At 34.8% G+C, this 15313-nt stretch overlaps 1 protein-coding gene across 8 annotated transcripts in view; it reads right to left on the bottom strand.

Annotated features, from left to right (window-relative positions):
- Positions 1–437: 437 nt before the first annotated feature.
- Positions 438–15313, bottom strand: part of CEP170 (centrosomal protein 170) — a 186274-nt gene continuing 171398 nt past the window's right edge. For all 8 annotated transcript variants that reach the window (XM_044002542.1, XM_044002544.1, XM_044002545.1 and 5 more), the window contains 4 exons: positions 7951–8039; positions 4727–4820; positions 3997–4048; positions 438–2768 (listed from right to left, as the gene is read on the bottom strand). In XM_044002542.1, the coding sequence (XP_043858477.1) occupies positions 2479–2768; positions 3997–4048; positions 4727–4820; positions 7951–8039 (525 nt within the window). In that variant the 3' untranslated portion in view covers positions 438–2478. The remainder of the gene's footprint in view (positions 2769–3996; positions 4049–4726; positions 4821–7950; positions 8040–15313) is intronic.

Genomic DNA, 15313 nt, shown 5'->3' with positions numbered 1-15313 from the left:
TGCATGCTAGTGACACGAGGGAACTAAATGAGATAGAAGAGAAATTGCTTAGGTTTAATAAGACCATGATTTTATACAGGAAAGGAAAGTCATTTCATAGAAATACACGTTCTTTATGCCATTGATATTTTTTGACATATGAAAACTTTTCATGAAAAAGGACCAAGAGTTAAAATTAGTAAAAAATATCCATCGCATATATGGCACTGTATTATACTAGGAGTGAAATGGAAAATCCAAAATGCTATTTACTGCAGTGTGACTGGCTACCATTTATTTTCTTCTTTAAGCAATCCAAAGAACATGGGGCTTTTAGTGATCTGATCTTATCTATTATGAGCTTTCAGACTGTTTTTTGCTAAGCCTTGTCTAGTAATAAGTTAGAGTTATCAGGAACTCCAAAGGATACAAGGAATTAAATGTACACAGTCATTACATAAAGTTCCAGAAACACTTTATTTAAAAATGGAGCTGTAAATGCATAACAAAATAACATAGGTAATAAATGTAACAAAAATAAATAAGGAGAATAATGTGTTCATACAAAATAATAACATAGTAAAAGGCCAAATGCTTATCACCAAACAAAAATGTGTAAACTCTTGAAAAAAATCTTGTGAGACAATTCTAAAGAGTAATAGTTTTCTAAGTAACTCCTTACCTTCCACTTCCATATGGTTAAATTCAGTACCCAAACGCTGATGAAAAGAAGGAATGCAGGTGATTATTTTGCTGAATCTTTTTTTTTTTTAATGTGGACTGACCCTGTTTTAACATTTTACTTATTCTTTTGAACTATTTCTATCCTTCCTTTCACTTTTTCTAAAGCCATTTTGAGACTTCCTTTGATAGAGTGGGGAATTTAGCTTTATATGAAGAATATTCTATTTTTTTTAGATTTAAAGAAAAATAAGAGATCCATTATACAACAGATTTTTTTTTTACATCGCTACAAAAAAAGGTTTTTGCATTTTTATTACCTGGTCCAACTTTACAAGACTTCAGTAATCCTGTAGAGTTTTAAAATGTACAGATTGAGTATTTTTCTTAAACAATTATAGTATTGAATTATTGCTGAAATATTAAAGACCATTTCATAAAAGCTGCAAAAATGTTATTCTTAACCTTTAGGGACTGATATAATCAAGGGAAAATTCAAGCCTACTAGTTATATTTAACAGAATTAAGATTCCTCCAAATTATAGTGTTCTGGAAATACAAGGTCAATTACTTTTTTTAAACATACCCAAATGTTACCTTACTGGGACGACAAAAGGAAAATGAGTTTATATAGGATATTTTCACAGACTTTCTATTCAGTGGTTTCAGCCAAAAGTCTTATGTTAGTAGTTGTCTTCCCAAGTTCTTACAAATGTAGAGAGCAGAGACAGGGATTTACTATCGAGTCTACAGGGAAACATACAGAAGCTATTTATGTGCTTGGGAGTGAGACTATCCTAAGTTATGCCTATTGGTTCTTCAACTCCTAAAGAAGAATTTTATACTTCATGATCATTCCAAGAGAAATCTTAAAAACTGTCACATAGAAACTTGGTAACACCGCAGGGTCTATTTGCACCAATATACATGTTCTTCTCTTTAAAAATATACTCCACATATCTGTTTAAACTTGTTTTTATCATTCCAATAGCCACCTGGCCTGAAATGGATGATGAAATGTTTCTACTTTCATTTTTTAAAAAAGAGAAAAAGAAAAAGTGCCAAATTGAGCTTTCAGAAAGTGGAGTGAAACACTGTGGGTTAAAACAAATACAGTATTATCTATGTACATAAAAAGACTGGTAGTTCTTATGGATATACAGACATGTCCACCTATCACTCCCAGCAAATTCTTAGTGCAAACATAATAGTTAAACTTTGAAAATCTCAGGACAATTTACGTAGCAACCAAGTTATATAAATCACATAACTGTTGGAAAAGTTCAGGACGCAAGAATGAAAGCATTGTAATGTCTGTCTTACTGTGAACAGTAATGTGTCATTGTACCCAAAGGGATTGCATCCTAATATAAATCCTAATATTCAGAAACAAATATAACTGTTTAAGAAATCTGTACAAACTGAAGAGAAGTCCATTTCAGAGGGTAGCTTGGCACGGGAGACTTGGGGTTTCAGATCTGTTGGATGGAGGTTGGCTTGCAGGTCACATCAGGGCTTAGGAAAAAAAAAAAAGACCTAAGAAGGGAAAGCTGCAGTTTTAATTCTGTTTGCAAAGCACACAATAACCGCCAAGGGCAAAGCTGCTGTGAACCTGCTTTTCTTCCCTTGAATGGATGGCTATCTTAATGGTTCTGAAAGGATTAATGTTACAATCCAAGCATTCCCAATAAAGAAGACAAATGTGACCATATTGCCGTTGACCAAGCTACTTTGTTTTGTATAAATCAACAATGTGACCCTTTCAATATCCCTAGGCATTCCACATTTAAGTCATTTTAAAAAACAATAAAGAATAAGTCATTCATGTACAGTGACATCCTCCTCTTCCCCTTCTGGGTTGAATCTATTGAAATGTATACTGAAATCAGCCTCGGATTCCACATTGTCAAATTCAGCTGAGACTGCGATATCAGTGGGACGAAGAGCCCTAGCTTCTGGCTGGCAAAGGGGTGAGGTCTGAGATGGGCCTTCATGGTTATTCCCAGGACTAGATTTCTGTTTTGGCTGGGCTGGTAAAACAGCACTGGGGAATCCCAAGTTGTTCAGAGCTTCCAAAGTTCCATCTGGGTCAATCATAGCATTGATCACTGGAAAAAATTGCAGTTGAGAAAACAAGTCTTAGTTAGATACCACAAAAATTAAATAACTAAAAAGTATGCTCATCATGTGCAGAATCATTTCACAATTGATAGTGCTTATGGTTAGGCTGTTAATCAAGTTCATAAAAACTTCCAACATTTCTTTATTATTTCTGATGATTCACTTTTTGAACATATCACCTCTCTATACTTGTGTTCCTTTATCTTCTGAACCCCAGCCTGATCGTTAGTGTTTCCATTAGAGTATGCAAATGTCCAACACCATGGCACATTTCAGAAAGCAAGTGAAATTTCTTTGGAACCTCTACATTGAGTGACAAGAGCACTTCTTTCTTGCTATTCTGTTTTACTCCATTATGAAGAACAAGCAACTAGTGGCTGTTACTATCCCTTGAGCAAGTCTGGGAAGTGTGACATCTGTGTGCCACAAAAGTTTGCAAATTTTATCTCCTTACATTTGAAAACTGCACTTTCTTATGCATTACTATCCATTGAAGTATCCACTGCAGCACATGTAAGATGAAATCACAAAATAAATATAGGAAGTATATAGTATGAGAAGAATTTCCTGACATTAAAAACAGGGAGAGGGATTGTACCTATGATCTCACTGATCTACTGGACTGCTTTTTTTCTTGGTTTCCCCCATCTTCCCCAGCACAGGTCTTTGGGAAATACGTGAGAGACACTAATATAAATGCTTTTTTGGAAGATGATTCATAGGCAAATGTCTACTTTGTGTACCTATATCCATGCTTTATTATTATCATTTTGAATTGTGATAGTATAGATTACAACTGAAACCAAAGAATTTTCAAAATACAGTTGCAATAAAAATAAATGTATATAACTTACCAACAAATAGAAAATAATAATCTGGGATGAAAATACTTTCATATAAATGTAGAAATAATCAAAAGTGTTTCTATGAATGAACTGATAATACAAATCCCAGATGAATTTTTACTAAGAACTAAGAATGGTACAAATTTGACTTGCAATTAGTTTCAAATGCATGTATGCTATTTTTATTTCAAAATATTTTTAGGATTTTTACATGCAGAGCTCTACATTTCTAAATTTTTAGCTAAAAATTCAGGAAAGTTTAAAATGTAATATCTTAACAGCAAAAAAAAAAAAAAATCCCAATTGTCTCAAGAAAATTTCCTGCACAATCACTTTTTTTCCCCTAAAGGTAATTTAGAAATGTATCTACCTTGTAACTGCTTTTCAACTCTTTTCAACTCCTGTAAGATGGAAGAAATCTCCTGAAAAGAAAAGGACTAAAATTAGCATTTCTCAACTGACATGAAAATCGTATCAGAAATACAGATATAGATCTTATTTTCTTGGTACATTTAACATTACATGGTATCATATGAGTGTTAACAGCAGGAAGAACTATGAAAACCCAAAAAGTATGGCTCTACATTTAAAGGGTTTTAAATTAAAAACAAAAACCAAAAAACCAAAACCTGACACTAAAATTTTCCTTAGTTTAACAGTGAGGAAAGAAGATACTAACTACACACTGACTGTGCCAAAAGAGATTTTGATCAATTTATCCATGTGTATTGCTAGTGTCTAAGAATGTTTTATCAGAAAAATGGATAAATGGTAGTGAACTTGTTATTAGGAAAAATCTCTGACTATGTATAAGAATTGCCAAGCTCTTAAAAAAGACATTTCAATTCCATTAACCATGTAAATGGCAGTAAGTGCTGTCTCTTTTCTCATTGACTTGATGCTGGTCACTATATAATAATGAGAAGCCCCAAAGATTTTCCTCCTCCATATACTGAAACAATCAACATTTTAACTTCAATGAGAAAACTCATGGAAAAACTCACCCAAAGAAATAAACTTTCCCCATCAATTCTTGTAAAAAAGTTTTTAAAATAACAATGACAATCTAACATATCCTACTCAGGAAAGGGTTCCCATACCATGCTTGAAGTTTTCACAATAGGAACTTCACTTTCAGCTCGTAACTTTGTCTCTATTTCTTCCCAATTCCGATCTTTGTCTTTAAATAATATTCTAAATTCAGGAAAAGGAAAATATTTTATTTTTCATGTCTTAAACTCAGTATTTTATTATTAGAAACAATCAACATTTTGGAAAATCTGCTCAATTTCATACTGAAGAAATATACCATTATAATAATTAAGAGTAGACAATATTCCAATTTCATTAGTTACTCTTTAAATATATTCAGTATTAACTATGGAAAAAATATACATATATATTCAGAATTATGCAAAACTTTTACATGAAAATAATGTGATTAATTGTCAAGTTTAGTATATATTGTGATTCTTGTTAAAAGTAGAACATAAGGGGGCGGGGCTAGATAGCACAGTGGATAAAGCACCGGCCCTGGATTCAGGAGTACCTGAGTTCAAATCCGGCCTCAGACACTTGACACTTACTAGCTGTGTGACCCTGGGCAAGTCACTTAACCCCCATTGCCCCGTAAAACAAAACAAAACAAAAAAACAAAAACAAAAGTAGAACATAAGAAATTTAGAAGGTTCTATTCATCCAAAACATCTTTTTCTTTGACAATGTAAATTAATGACCACTGTATAAATTAACAAAAATAAATAAAACTTGCATTTACATGAATTCAGTCATCAATAAGTATTTATTACAATCAAACAGGAGGCAGTTGTAATAACCTAGGAGAGAGGTGATAAAGGTGTAAACTAAAGTGATAACTAGTTGAGTAGAAAGACACTGGATGTGGGAATAGAAATGGTAAGATCTGGCAAATGACTATGTTCAGTGAGGGAGAATGAAGACTCAAAGGTACCAAGATTTTGAACATGGAAAATGAGGTAACAGGTGATACTTTGACAGAAATTAGCTAACTTTGGAAGAGGGCTAGATTCTTCAAGAAAGATGAGTTCTGCTTTCAATATGCTAAGATATCACCAAGATATCTAGTTTGAAATGTCTAATAAGAAATTAGTGATATAGGACTGCTACTTGGGGAAGACAGATTGGAATATGAGATGTAGATGCTGGAAGTCATTGACACAGAGATACTATTAGTTCCCATATAAGCTTCTGAAGTCACTGAGAAAGAGTATAGGACAGACACTTGGGGAATGGTGATGATGGTGGGCATTATGTGGGTGATGAAGTAGCAAAGGAAACTGAGAAGAAGCAGTCAGACAAATAGAAAAGAGGGTTATGAGAGAGTAGTGTTGCAAAACCCCAGAGAGCACAGAGTATTCAGAAGGACAGTAGTCAATGGTATCTCTTTTCAGTATTTTTGTTGGCACCCCATGAGGTCCTGAACTTCCAGAAAAGAGATGCATTGAGATAGCTCTCTCTCAATCACAGCAAAAATGGCAACTGCATTCAGGTGGCAGTGAAAACATGCATTTGCCTATGCAAGTGAGGGACTGAAGTGCAAGTCTCTGCCTTTTCTGTTTATTATTTATTTCCGTGAACCCAGGTCACAAATAGCCATCCTGAGAAATAGACATCTCCAGTTTTGGTTGTTACCTTGTGAGCTTGAAAATTTGGGAGTTCCAGAGTTGGGTGCTCAGTGCTAAAAGGGAGGTAGTTTCTGCAACTATCAGGAGCTGGGGACTTGTGAGCCCCTCAGATCTAAGGAGAATGTTCAAGCAGTTCTATAAAGCTATCTTTGCTCCCAGGAAGTTGACACTTAAACACTTTGCAAAAATGCTGAATAGGTGTGATTAATTACATTTACCTGAGATCTGGACTGTGTAAACAAATCAATCAAGTACCATAATCTGTGGCCATCCAAGCATTCATGGCTCATCATTTTGTCAAGAGCAATTTTCTTCCATGAAAGGGGTAGGATTATAAGGAACAGCTACCCATTGGGCAATCAGAACCTAATTCAACAACTCTGTACTTCTCCAGTATAAGTGGCCACCATAGCTGGGACTATCCATTTTTCAGGATCACTGTTCAGTCATCTGTGCTCTGGGAAAGAAGTATGAAGTAGAAGAAGATGCAAGTCTTTAAATCTGGTCTCAGGCTTGCACGTGTTCCTTCTGTGTTGTACAGGGAGCCACAATAATTGCTGCTATGGAGGGGGAAGGGAGAGAAATCCCTTCATCTTTCTGTGGAGAAGCACAGAAGATCTCACCTTGGTGCTATCTCAGCAAAGACACTACCTTGACAGAGGTCAGAAGATGTCTCTTCTTGCCCTTTAAGGCCCACTGTACAGGCAGCTCTTCTTGGTTTAGTCATCACTCCCTACCTTGTTCCCCATTTACAGGACCAAGGGACCAATCAAGAGCCTCTAGTCAGGGAAGCCCTAGAGCAAGGGACCAGAGCACATGTGTCAGTGGAAATGGACCAAGTATATGTCCATCTCCAGGGGAAGTGCTCTAACACAAGGCTACATAGTTTTGACAAATGGCTCTACGGTTCTTTCAGCTTTAAAAAAAATACAAACACACATAATTTTATGTTTATTGTCATCATGATGTCATCCAATGGACAATAGCTGTAAGTGGGCATTCTGACATGTGTACATAAGAGCCACTAGGGAAACAGGGAGTATAAAGGAACATTTTTGGAATGTTTTTAGATTTCTGGGTTGTATTATCCTAGTTACATACCTCTGCATCATAAAGAATTTGGATGTGTTTTGGTAGTTTAAAATATTTCTTAAAAAGAAAGTTTTCTGCTTTATAAAATGATTAAAATTCAGCCAATTTTAGAACTTGGAACAGCAGAACAACTAGTACATTATTTTGCTTAATTTTTAAAAAGCATCTATTATGGACATATTCAAGAGCATACTTCTGGAAGCATAGAGTTCAGATTGTATATAAATAAAAGAAAACCATTTTACTGGTCTCCTCTATCACTGATTTTCATTTTTGTGTTAACACTAGTTGCAAAGAAATTTTTAAAAATCTGTATTGAGAAAAAAATGGACTCATACCGGATTTGGAATTTTTTAAGAAGAAGAAAAAATAAAAACTCCAGGGGAAAAAACGAGACAATAGCACTGTCACTGACATGTTTGTTGGTTGAGGCTTCTAGGAAATGAACAAAGCTTACTCAAAGTCACAAAAATACATATAAAAAGTTGGCTTACCTTTGTTAAAAAAATGGGTCAAGCAAATAAATTTAAGTAATGAAAAAGACTAAAAATAAGAGCATAAATTACTACCTGATCTTTCCAGCTGTCTTGTCTATAGATTGTCTTATCTTCCGAGAGAACTGAAAGACTGATGACAATAATAGATTGTCTCCCATAACCTGAAAAATTAAAAGGAAAAAGGAGGCATTTATATTGTAACATAAAACAATACAATATGTCTACTATCTACCCAAAATACAAATGCAAGATGCAAGGAATGAAATGATATAATATTGTATTTAAAGCTGGTTTTAATAAGACATGAAGGAATGCTTCTTTTCCTGAAACTAATATCAAATTTATTTTCATGACTATCCTTGCATTAATAATAACTATTTATGTCTCCACTAAAAAAGATTAACTTTATGTTTTTACTATTTCTAATAATAGTATAAAAGTTTATTTAAAATAAGTTAGAGATGAAATATATTCCACCATTAAAGACACAGGAAAAATAGCAGTCGAGATGTCTAATAATTCACAGACATAAGAGGGTCAGAAATGATGCTTAACAGCTCAGATATATATATATATATACATATATAATAAAATTTAAATAATTATAAAATGATTATTATAAAAGTACTCTATAAATGCTAGCTGCTATGATGATGATGATGATGATGTGAATGTGAAGAAGTAAATAGCAATGACATTTTATTGGCTTCAACTCATGAATGGAATAAATAAGTATGTTTTGTTTAAACATAGTATGTTTTCTTTAAAGTATAGATCATTTTGACAGTCTGGTGAAGGCCACAGAATCATTTTAAAAATGTTTTTAAGTGCATGTGTGCATATGTGTGTATGAGTGTATACACACCAACACATTCCATAAGTAGAATGATGTTTATTTTCCCCTTTCTTCATGAGACAGAGTGGTTTACTGCGAATTGATACTAACATCAAGGACATACACAGAGGTGGCAGTTATATGAGATGGTACGAAGAGCATTTAATGTGTAGCAAAATTCTTTGTTCTGCCTTTTGTATTCTGTTTCACTGATGCTCCTTTGCCTCTGAATTTATGTTATCAACCCTGGTCTTATGCATTAGTTTGGTCACAAATTTAAATAGTGATTTTGAAGCTTCCAAGCCTCAGGGTTCTGGGTCACCATTTACAGTGTCCTCACTTTACAGATAAATAATTTGAGACTCAAAGAGGTTAAATAGTTTGCCCATCACAAAGCTGGTAGAGGCAGAAAGAGGACTTAATGTAGCCTTCTTTCCCAGCTATTCTGAGTTCATGGTTCCTTCGTTGTTGACTTTTAAGATATAGACTCACATTTTCCTTTCATGTCAGTCTATGGTGTGCTGTGTCTTTTATAATCATATAATCCCTCAAAGCAAAAGTATTACAAGTCATCAGGTATTTTATTGAGTGCCCTGTAGCTGGTAAATACTTTTTTTGGCTTTCTGAGGGATAAACAAATAGCATAAGACAGGGTCCCTGATTGAGCTAACAGCTGGATTCTGATTAGTACAAATAATGAATCTTATGAAGAGGTTGTATGTAAGTAAATTTTCACTTTTTAAAGTTTTAATTATGTGAACTATTGCAATTGGTTCTAGCCCAGTGGAAATATGTTGTATGAATTCAAATAATGTGAAGACTTCATGGGATTCATTATTTTGCACTAAACGAGAACTAGCTGTAATACTACAGTTAAAGAAACAAGAACACTAACACAAGGAATAATAACAAAAACCACTAAAGAATAGATAAGTGCTGAATTCTGTGGTATAGACACCAAGGGCCACGGGAGTTTGGAAGAGAGGGAGATCATCAATGAAGACTGGAATAGTCAGGAAAGCTTCATGGAACTTGAAGCAGGGCCTGAGAATTAGATAGGCTATGAGAAAAAGGAGGGAGATCTAAGTCAAAGATTTAGAGAATCATGAAGAACTGTGAATTACTTGACTATTCTCAACAATACAATGATCTAAGACAATCCCAAAGGACTATTGATGAAACATACTATCCACCTCCAAAGAAAGAACTGATATTGATGGAACAGACTGAAGCATGCTATTTTTCACTTTCTTTCATTTTTCTTTTCATTTTGCTTGTACAAAATGACAAATATGGCCACGTTTTACATAATCATACATGTATAATCCATATCTGATTGTTTGCCGCCTCAGGGAGAGGGGAAGAGAGGGAGGGGAAGAGGGTTAAAAGTTGGAACTCCAAAAAATAAACAAAAAAGTTTATTATTAAAACTTAAAAAAGATTTAGGGGCAGCTAGGTGGTGCAGTGGATAGAGCACCAGCCCTGGAGTCAGGAGTACCTGAGTTCAAATCCGGCCTCAGACACTTAACACTTACTAGTCGTGTGACCCTGAGCAAGTCACTTAACCCCAACTGCCTCACTTAAAAAAAAAAAGATTTAGAGAATTAGTAAAACCATATTAACAGGGATAGCTATGGTGTGTTCATAGGATGATAAAAAAATCCAACCTAATAGCAGTTGAGAGTAACCATTTGGAAGTAGTGAGAAATAAAGCAAGAGAAGGTAGTAGACATGAAATTATGGACGATATCTTTGGCAACCATAAAGAATGAACAGAGTTGGTGACTGTTAAACTAGAAAAAGGATTTCCTGAATACTTGGGAAAGTTAATGCTTAATGTTTCCTATCTTCACAATACAGGAATAATAATGTAACTCTAAGCAAAAGTAAAAGATATGGAGGTGGGGAAGGACTGATACTAAGAAAGTTTTTAAATAGTTAATATAAGGATATCAATAACAAGGAACAATATTATTATTTTCTAAGTAGATCTGATAGGGTGTAAGAGCTGTAATAATAGAGAATGTCAATCCGAAGTCAAGTGGACGAAGTCCACTTGATTCTGAGACTCTCTTCAAGAATGCAAAACAACTAGGATACAAGGACAACTAGACTTACAGGCCGAAGGATTAGTGGGGAAAAATAATACAGGGATATATACTAGGAGACAGTGAAGAAGCTTATCAAGAAATTCTGGGTCAGTAGGGAATACAGAGTAGCAAGAATTTATTCCTTGATCTGAGCAAATCCATAGGGTCAATAATACAAGGTGAAGAAGAATTTAAGAGTTTAGTGATAGTGAGAATGTGGAAGAAGTTTTTATCAGAGAAGGGAAATACTGGAGAGGAGAACTCAAATCCAAGTATGTTATTCCTAAATGTCAATTAATTCCATAAAAATATTGCATTAGAAATAAGAGCATGCTATGAAAAAGTATCAAAGGAAAAAGACCATAAAAGTGTGACTGCCTGAATAGCTTTACAATAGGGTTGGGATGTTAATGGTAGAGTTTAGTCATAAATTGTTAACTAATGTTTTTGCAAAACAACATTAGTTGGAAGAGTGTTATATGGCATGTGCCAACATGCAGCAGTATTTAGTACAGGGTAGAGTTAGAAGATGGAACAGTTTAGTATCCTAGGAAACTATAAAGCAAGGTATCTGGATGGTTGTAAAACTGAATGACTACTATTAACTTTAAAGTGAGTTAGGAATAGATTAAGGGAGAAATTATTCTTAAGCAAAACAAACTCTAAGGATATACAAAAATATTTATAGCTCTTTTAAGGTGGCAAAGAATGTGGAGGTGAGAGGAATGACTATAAACTGAGGAATGAACAAATTATGGTATATAATAAATGTGATGGAATTCTCTTCTGCAGAACACTTATCAGAGTAATGACCAAACATTATTTTAGAGGACTAATGATGAAACAAGCTGCCCACATCATGATAGAAAAGGTGAATATTTATTTTGGATATGGCCAATATGGACATTTGTTTTCACTGTCTATATATGTTTGTAATGGGCTTTTTCTTGTCTTCTCAATGGAGGATGGGTGGTTGAGGTGGGGTCAGGGTGGATCTTGATGAAAACAAATGAAATATTTTTAATTTTTTTTTTTTTTTTGGTGAGGCAATTGGGGTTAAGTGACTTGCCCAAGGTCACACAGCTAGTAAGTGTTAAGTGTCTGAGGCTGGCTTTGAACTCAGGTCCTCCTGACTCCAGGGCCAGTGCTCTATCCACTGCGCCACCTAGCTGCCCCGAAATATTTTTTTAAATGAAAAAAATGAATTGGGAGTATTCTGACAGAATGAGAGTGGACAAAATCCAATTCTTTCTTGTTCAGTTGTTTCAGTTGTGTCTGACTCTTCGTGATTCCATTTTTTGGTTTTCTTGGCAAAGATAATGGAGTGGTTTGCCATTTCCTTCTCCAGCTCATTTTACAGATGAGGAAACTTGGATAAACAGGATTAAATGGCTTGCTCATGTCACACAGCTAGTAAGTATCTGAGGCCAGATTGAACTCAGGGCCTGGTGTTCTATCCACTACACCAGCTAGCTGCCCCAAATTCCAACTTCTCCCAGAAGTTTGTTGTTCAGTTGTGTCCAAATCTACCATCATCTCAAAAGCAATTTTTTAAAATTGGCTGAATGTAGCAAAAAAAGCAAAATCTTCCTTTTTATTCATCCTAAAAAACCTTTTAATATCTCCCATTCTCCTTGTTTTCTTCACTAGTTGATAATGAGATAGGGTCCTTCTCCTTGCAAAGGATAACTCCATTATATCTGCCCTTTATCACACCCCCTCCAGCTTTCTCCAGCTCAATTTTCTTTCTACCCCTCTCCTCACATCCTGCAAACTCTACCTACTAGTTCCTTTCCTAGTGCTTTTGAATATACTCATATATTTTTACTACTATTCCAGCATCATCACTGGGCAATTCCCAAAAGATAAAACAAAAACCCCAAATACTAAATGTCAACAAATCATTAAAAATAATGCTAGCATCTAACATTTATACAATGCTTACTATGTGCCAGGTACTGTACTAAGTACTTTGTAGATATTAACTCATTTGATCCTCACAACAATCCTGAGAGTTAGATGTTGACATTATCCCCATTTTATAGACAAAGAAACTGAGGGTCACACAGCTAGCAAGTGTCTGAGGCTGTATTTGAACCCAAGTCTTCCTGACTTCAGACCAGCTCTATCTACTGCACCTTTGGCTGCCAGGAATACTGGAAAAAGATGGTAAAGTACAGACTGATTTACAAGTCATTACCATAGAGAAATCTCAGATATAGCAAACCCATACAGGTAATGTAAGGAATCAATTGTGATTTCAGGTTTTCATAATCCTACCTTTGCTTTATTATGGCCAGACTGAAAAAACCTAAGCTTAAAAGCCTGAGAGGATGGGTGTGTACTTTGAAAGATAATTGAACAAACAAGAGGAACTCTGACCACAGAGAACATTTATTGAAACTATGTAACTAAGCCTTCCTCTAATAGCTTTCCCACGCCCATGTGGGTCTGGCTAGATCATAATGGGGACAGCCCATGTGGGTGTGCTGAGCCAATTGGAGACTCAGCATGGGTAAGAACCGCCCCTCCCCTTCTGGTGGAAAAGTCAGTTAGTTTCCATTAGAGATATAGTTAAGAGGGAGAGGGGAGTTTTTCTGAGGAGAGGATTCTGAGGGAAATGGGGAAGGAAGGCAGACATTTAGAGAAGCTGCTGGTGTTTGACCTTTGGACAAAACAGAAGAGACTACACAGCTAATTCTCCTTAGAGCTACAGATTTCAGGTGTGGCGAGTTTGTTTTGTTTTTGAGGCAAAACTAGTTCTTTGGAGCTAGCTGGGCTGGAGGCAGGTCCGGGTGCCTGGGACCTTTTTACCCCAGAGATTTATACATTGTTTCTAGTTCTATTAATCTCACTTGTGTGATTCAGATATTGTTTTAAACTTGTTCCCATTAATAAACCTGTTTTGTTTTTGAAAGAGGCTGTTTCTTTTCTTACCCAATATTTAGGCGAGCCCACCCAATTAACTCTTCTCATACTAAATTTGGCCCTTACAGAGCCAACATTCAGAGCTTCTAGGTCAAAGAAAAAATAGTGCCAAGTGGCTATGAAAATCTGAGCACGACTCTAAAATAATAGGCTGACACTTTATAACTTTCACTCATATCAGCTAAGAAAACCAGAACTAGGAAGCAATTTGGAAAGGAAAGGAAAACTTAATGGACAAAAGAAACTTTAAAGGTAAGATGAATGATGATTAAGCACTTATCTTCCTGCGGAGTTCCATTATTCTCCTAAGGGTCAGTGATTGAACAATGAAAGATCAGCTTTGTGCTTGAATATCAAGCAGAAATTCTTAAGAAAGGGAGAAGCAAGCACAATATTATTTCTTATAATTGTTGTGATACAGAAGATTATTCAAATAAAATATGATAAAGAGAATATGCAGAAGGAGACAAATGTTTCTGGACAAGACTAATGTGGAAATTTGTTTTGCCTGGCCATGTATATTTGTTACATAGAGGGAGGAGGAAGGAAGAATTTTAAAAGAACAGATAAAGCCAGGATGTATTCTAGTATTATTTGATAAAATGATACAGATGTGAGCTCTATAAAAAGAAAGAAAGAATACGAAGGAATAAACACAAGCAAAGTAGAGGCAAAATTACTGCTGTCTGCAGACAGCCTGATGATCTACATAATCTCAGAAATTCAAAGGAAAAATTAATAAACAATCAATAACTGTGGTGTAGTAAGAGGCTCCAACTCCCCATACTTTATAAAAATAAGATAAAACTTAAAAACTGGAAAAGCATTCATTAGACATTTGGGTAGTATCAATGTAATAAAATAACATGACTATGTAAATTTATTTACAAATTTAGTATTATGCCAATCAAATGACTAAAGGATTACTTTACAGACTTGGACAAAATAATAACAATAATCTGGAGCCACAACTTTTCTAGAATCTCAAGGGAATAATGAAAAAATGAAGGGAAGTCAGCTTTAACACATCTTAACTATATCAACAAAGCAATAATCTTCAAAATTATTTGTGGATAAGTTAAAACTTAGAAATGTAGATCATGGAAACAGATTAGACAAATAAGATTTAGAAGTGACTAAAACTAGAAGCTGAGGATTTAAGAAACCAAAGAACACACACTTAATTGATTAGAACTACTAAAAAGAAGGGATTAATAATAATGAAAGGTAATAAGTGATCAAACAAGATGAATAAACAGCTCTTAAAAGCAAACATGTAAATAAATGATCAACAACTACATGAAAATGAAAACTTGAAGATTTCATATCATACCTAAAAATGGCAAAGATTAAAAGCAATTTAGTCATTATGTATGGGGGAGAATATTAAAAAGAGAAATTAATGCACCATTGGTGGAGGTATGAATAGGTTCAAATATTTTGAAAAATAATGGATAATTATGTAAGAACCAGTTCATATCCTTGATCAGTCCCTCCACTGTGCATATATTTCTAAGCAAGTCAATTTCAGATAGAATGGTCCCATATCCATCCATCCATCCATCCATCCATCCATCCATCC

Source organism: Dromiciops gliroides, chromosome 4 (genome assembly GCF_019393635.1).
Source record: "Dromiciops gliroides isolate mDroGli1 chromosome 4, mDroGli1.pri, whole genome shotgun sequence".
In the NCBI taxonomy this organism is placed as follows: Eukaryota; Metazoa; Chordata; class Mammalia; order Microbiotheria; family Microbiotheriidae; genus Dromiciops; species Dromiciops gliroides.
Note: the sequence above shows the minus strand (reverse complement) of the source record. Positions and strands in the feature narration are given on the sequence as shown.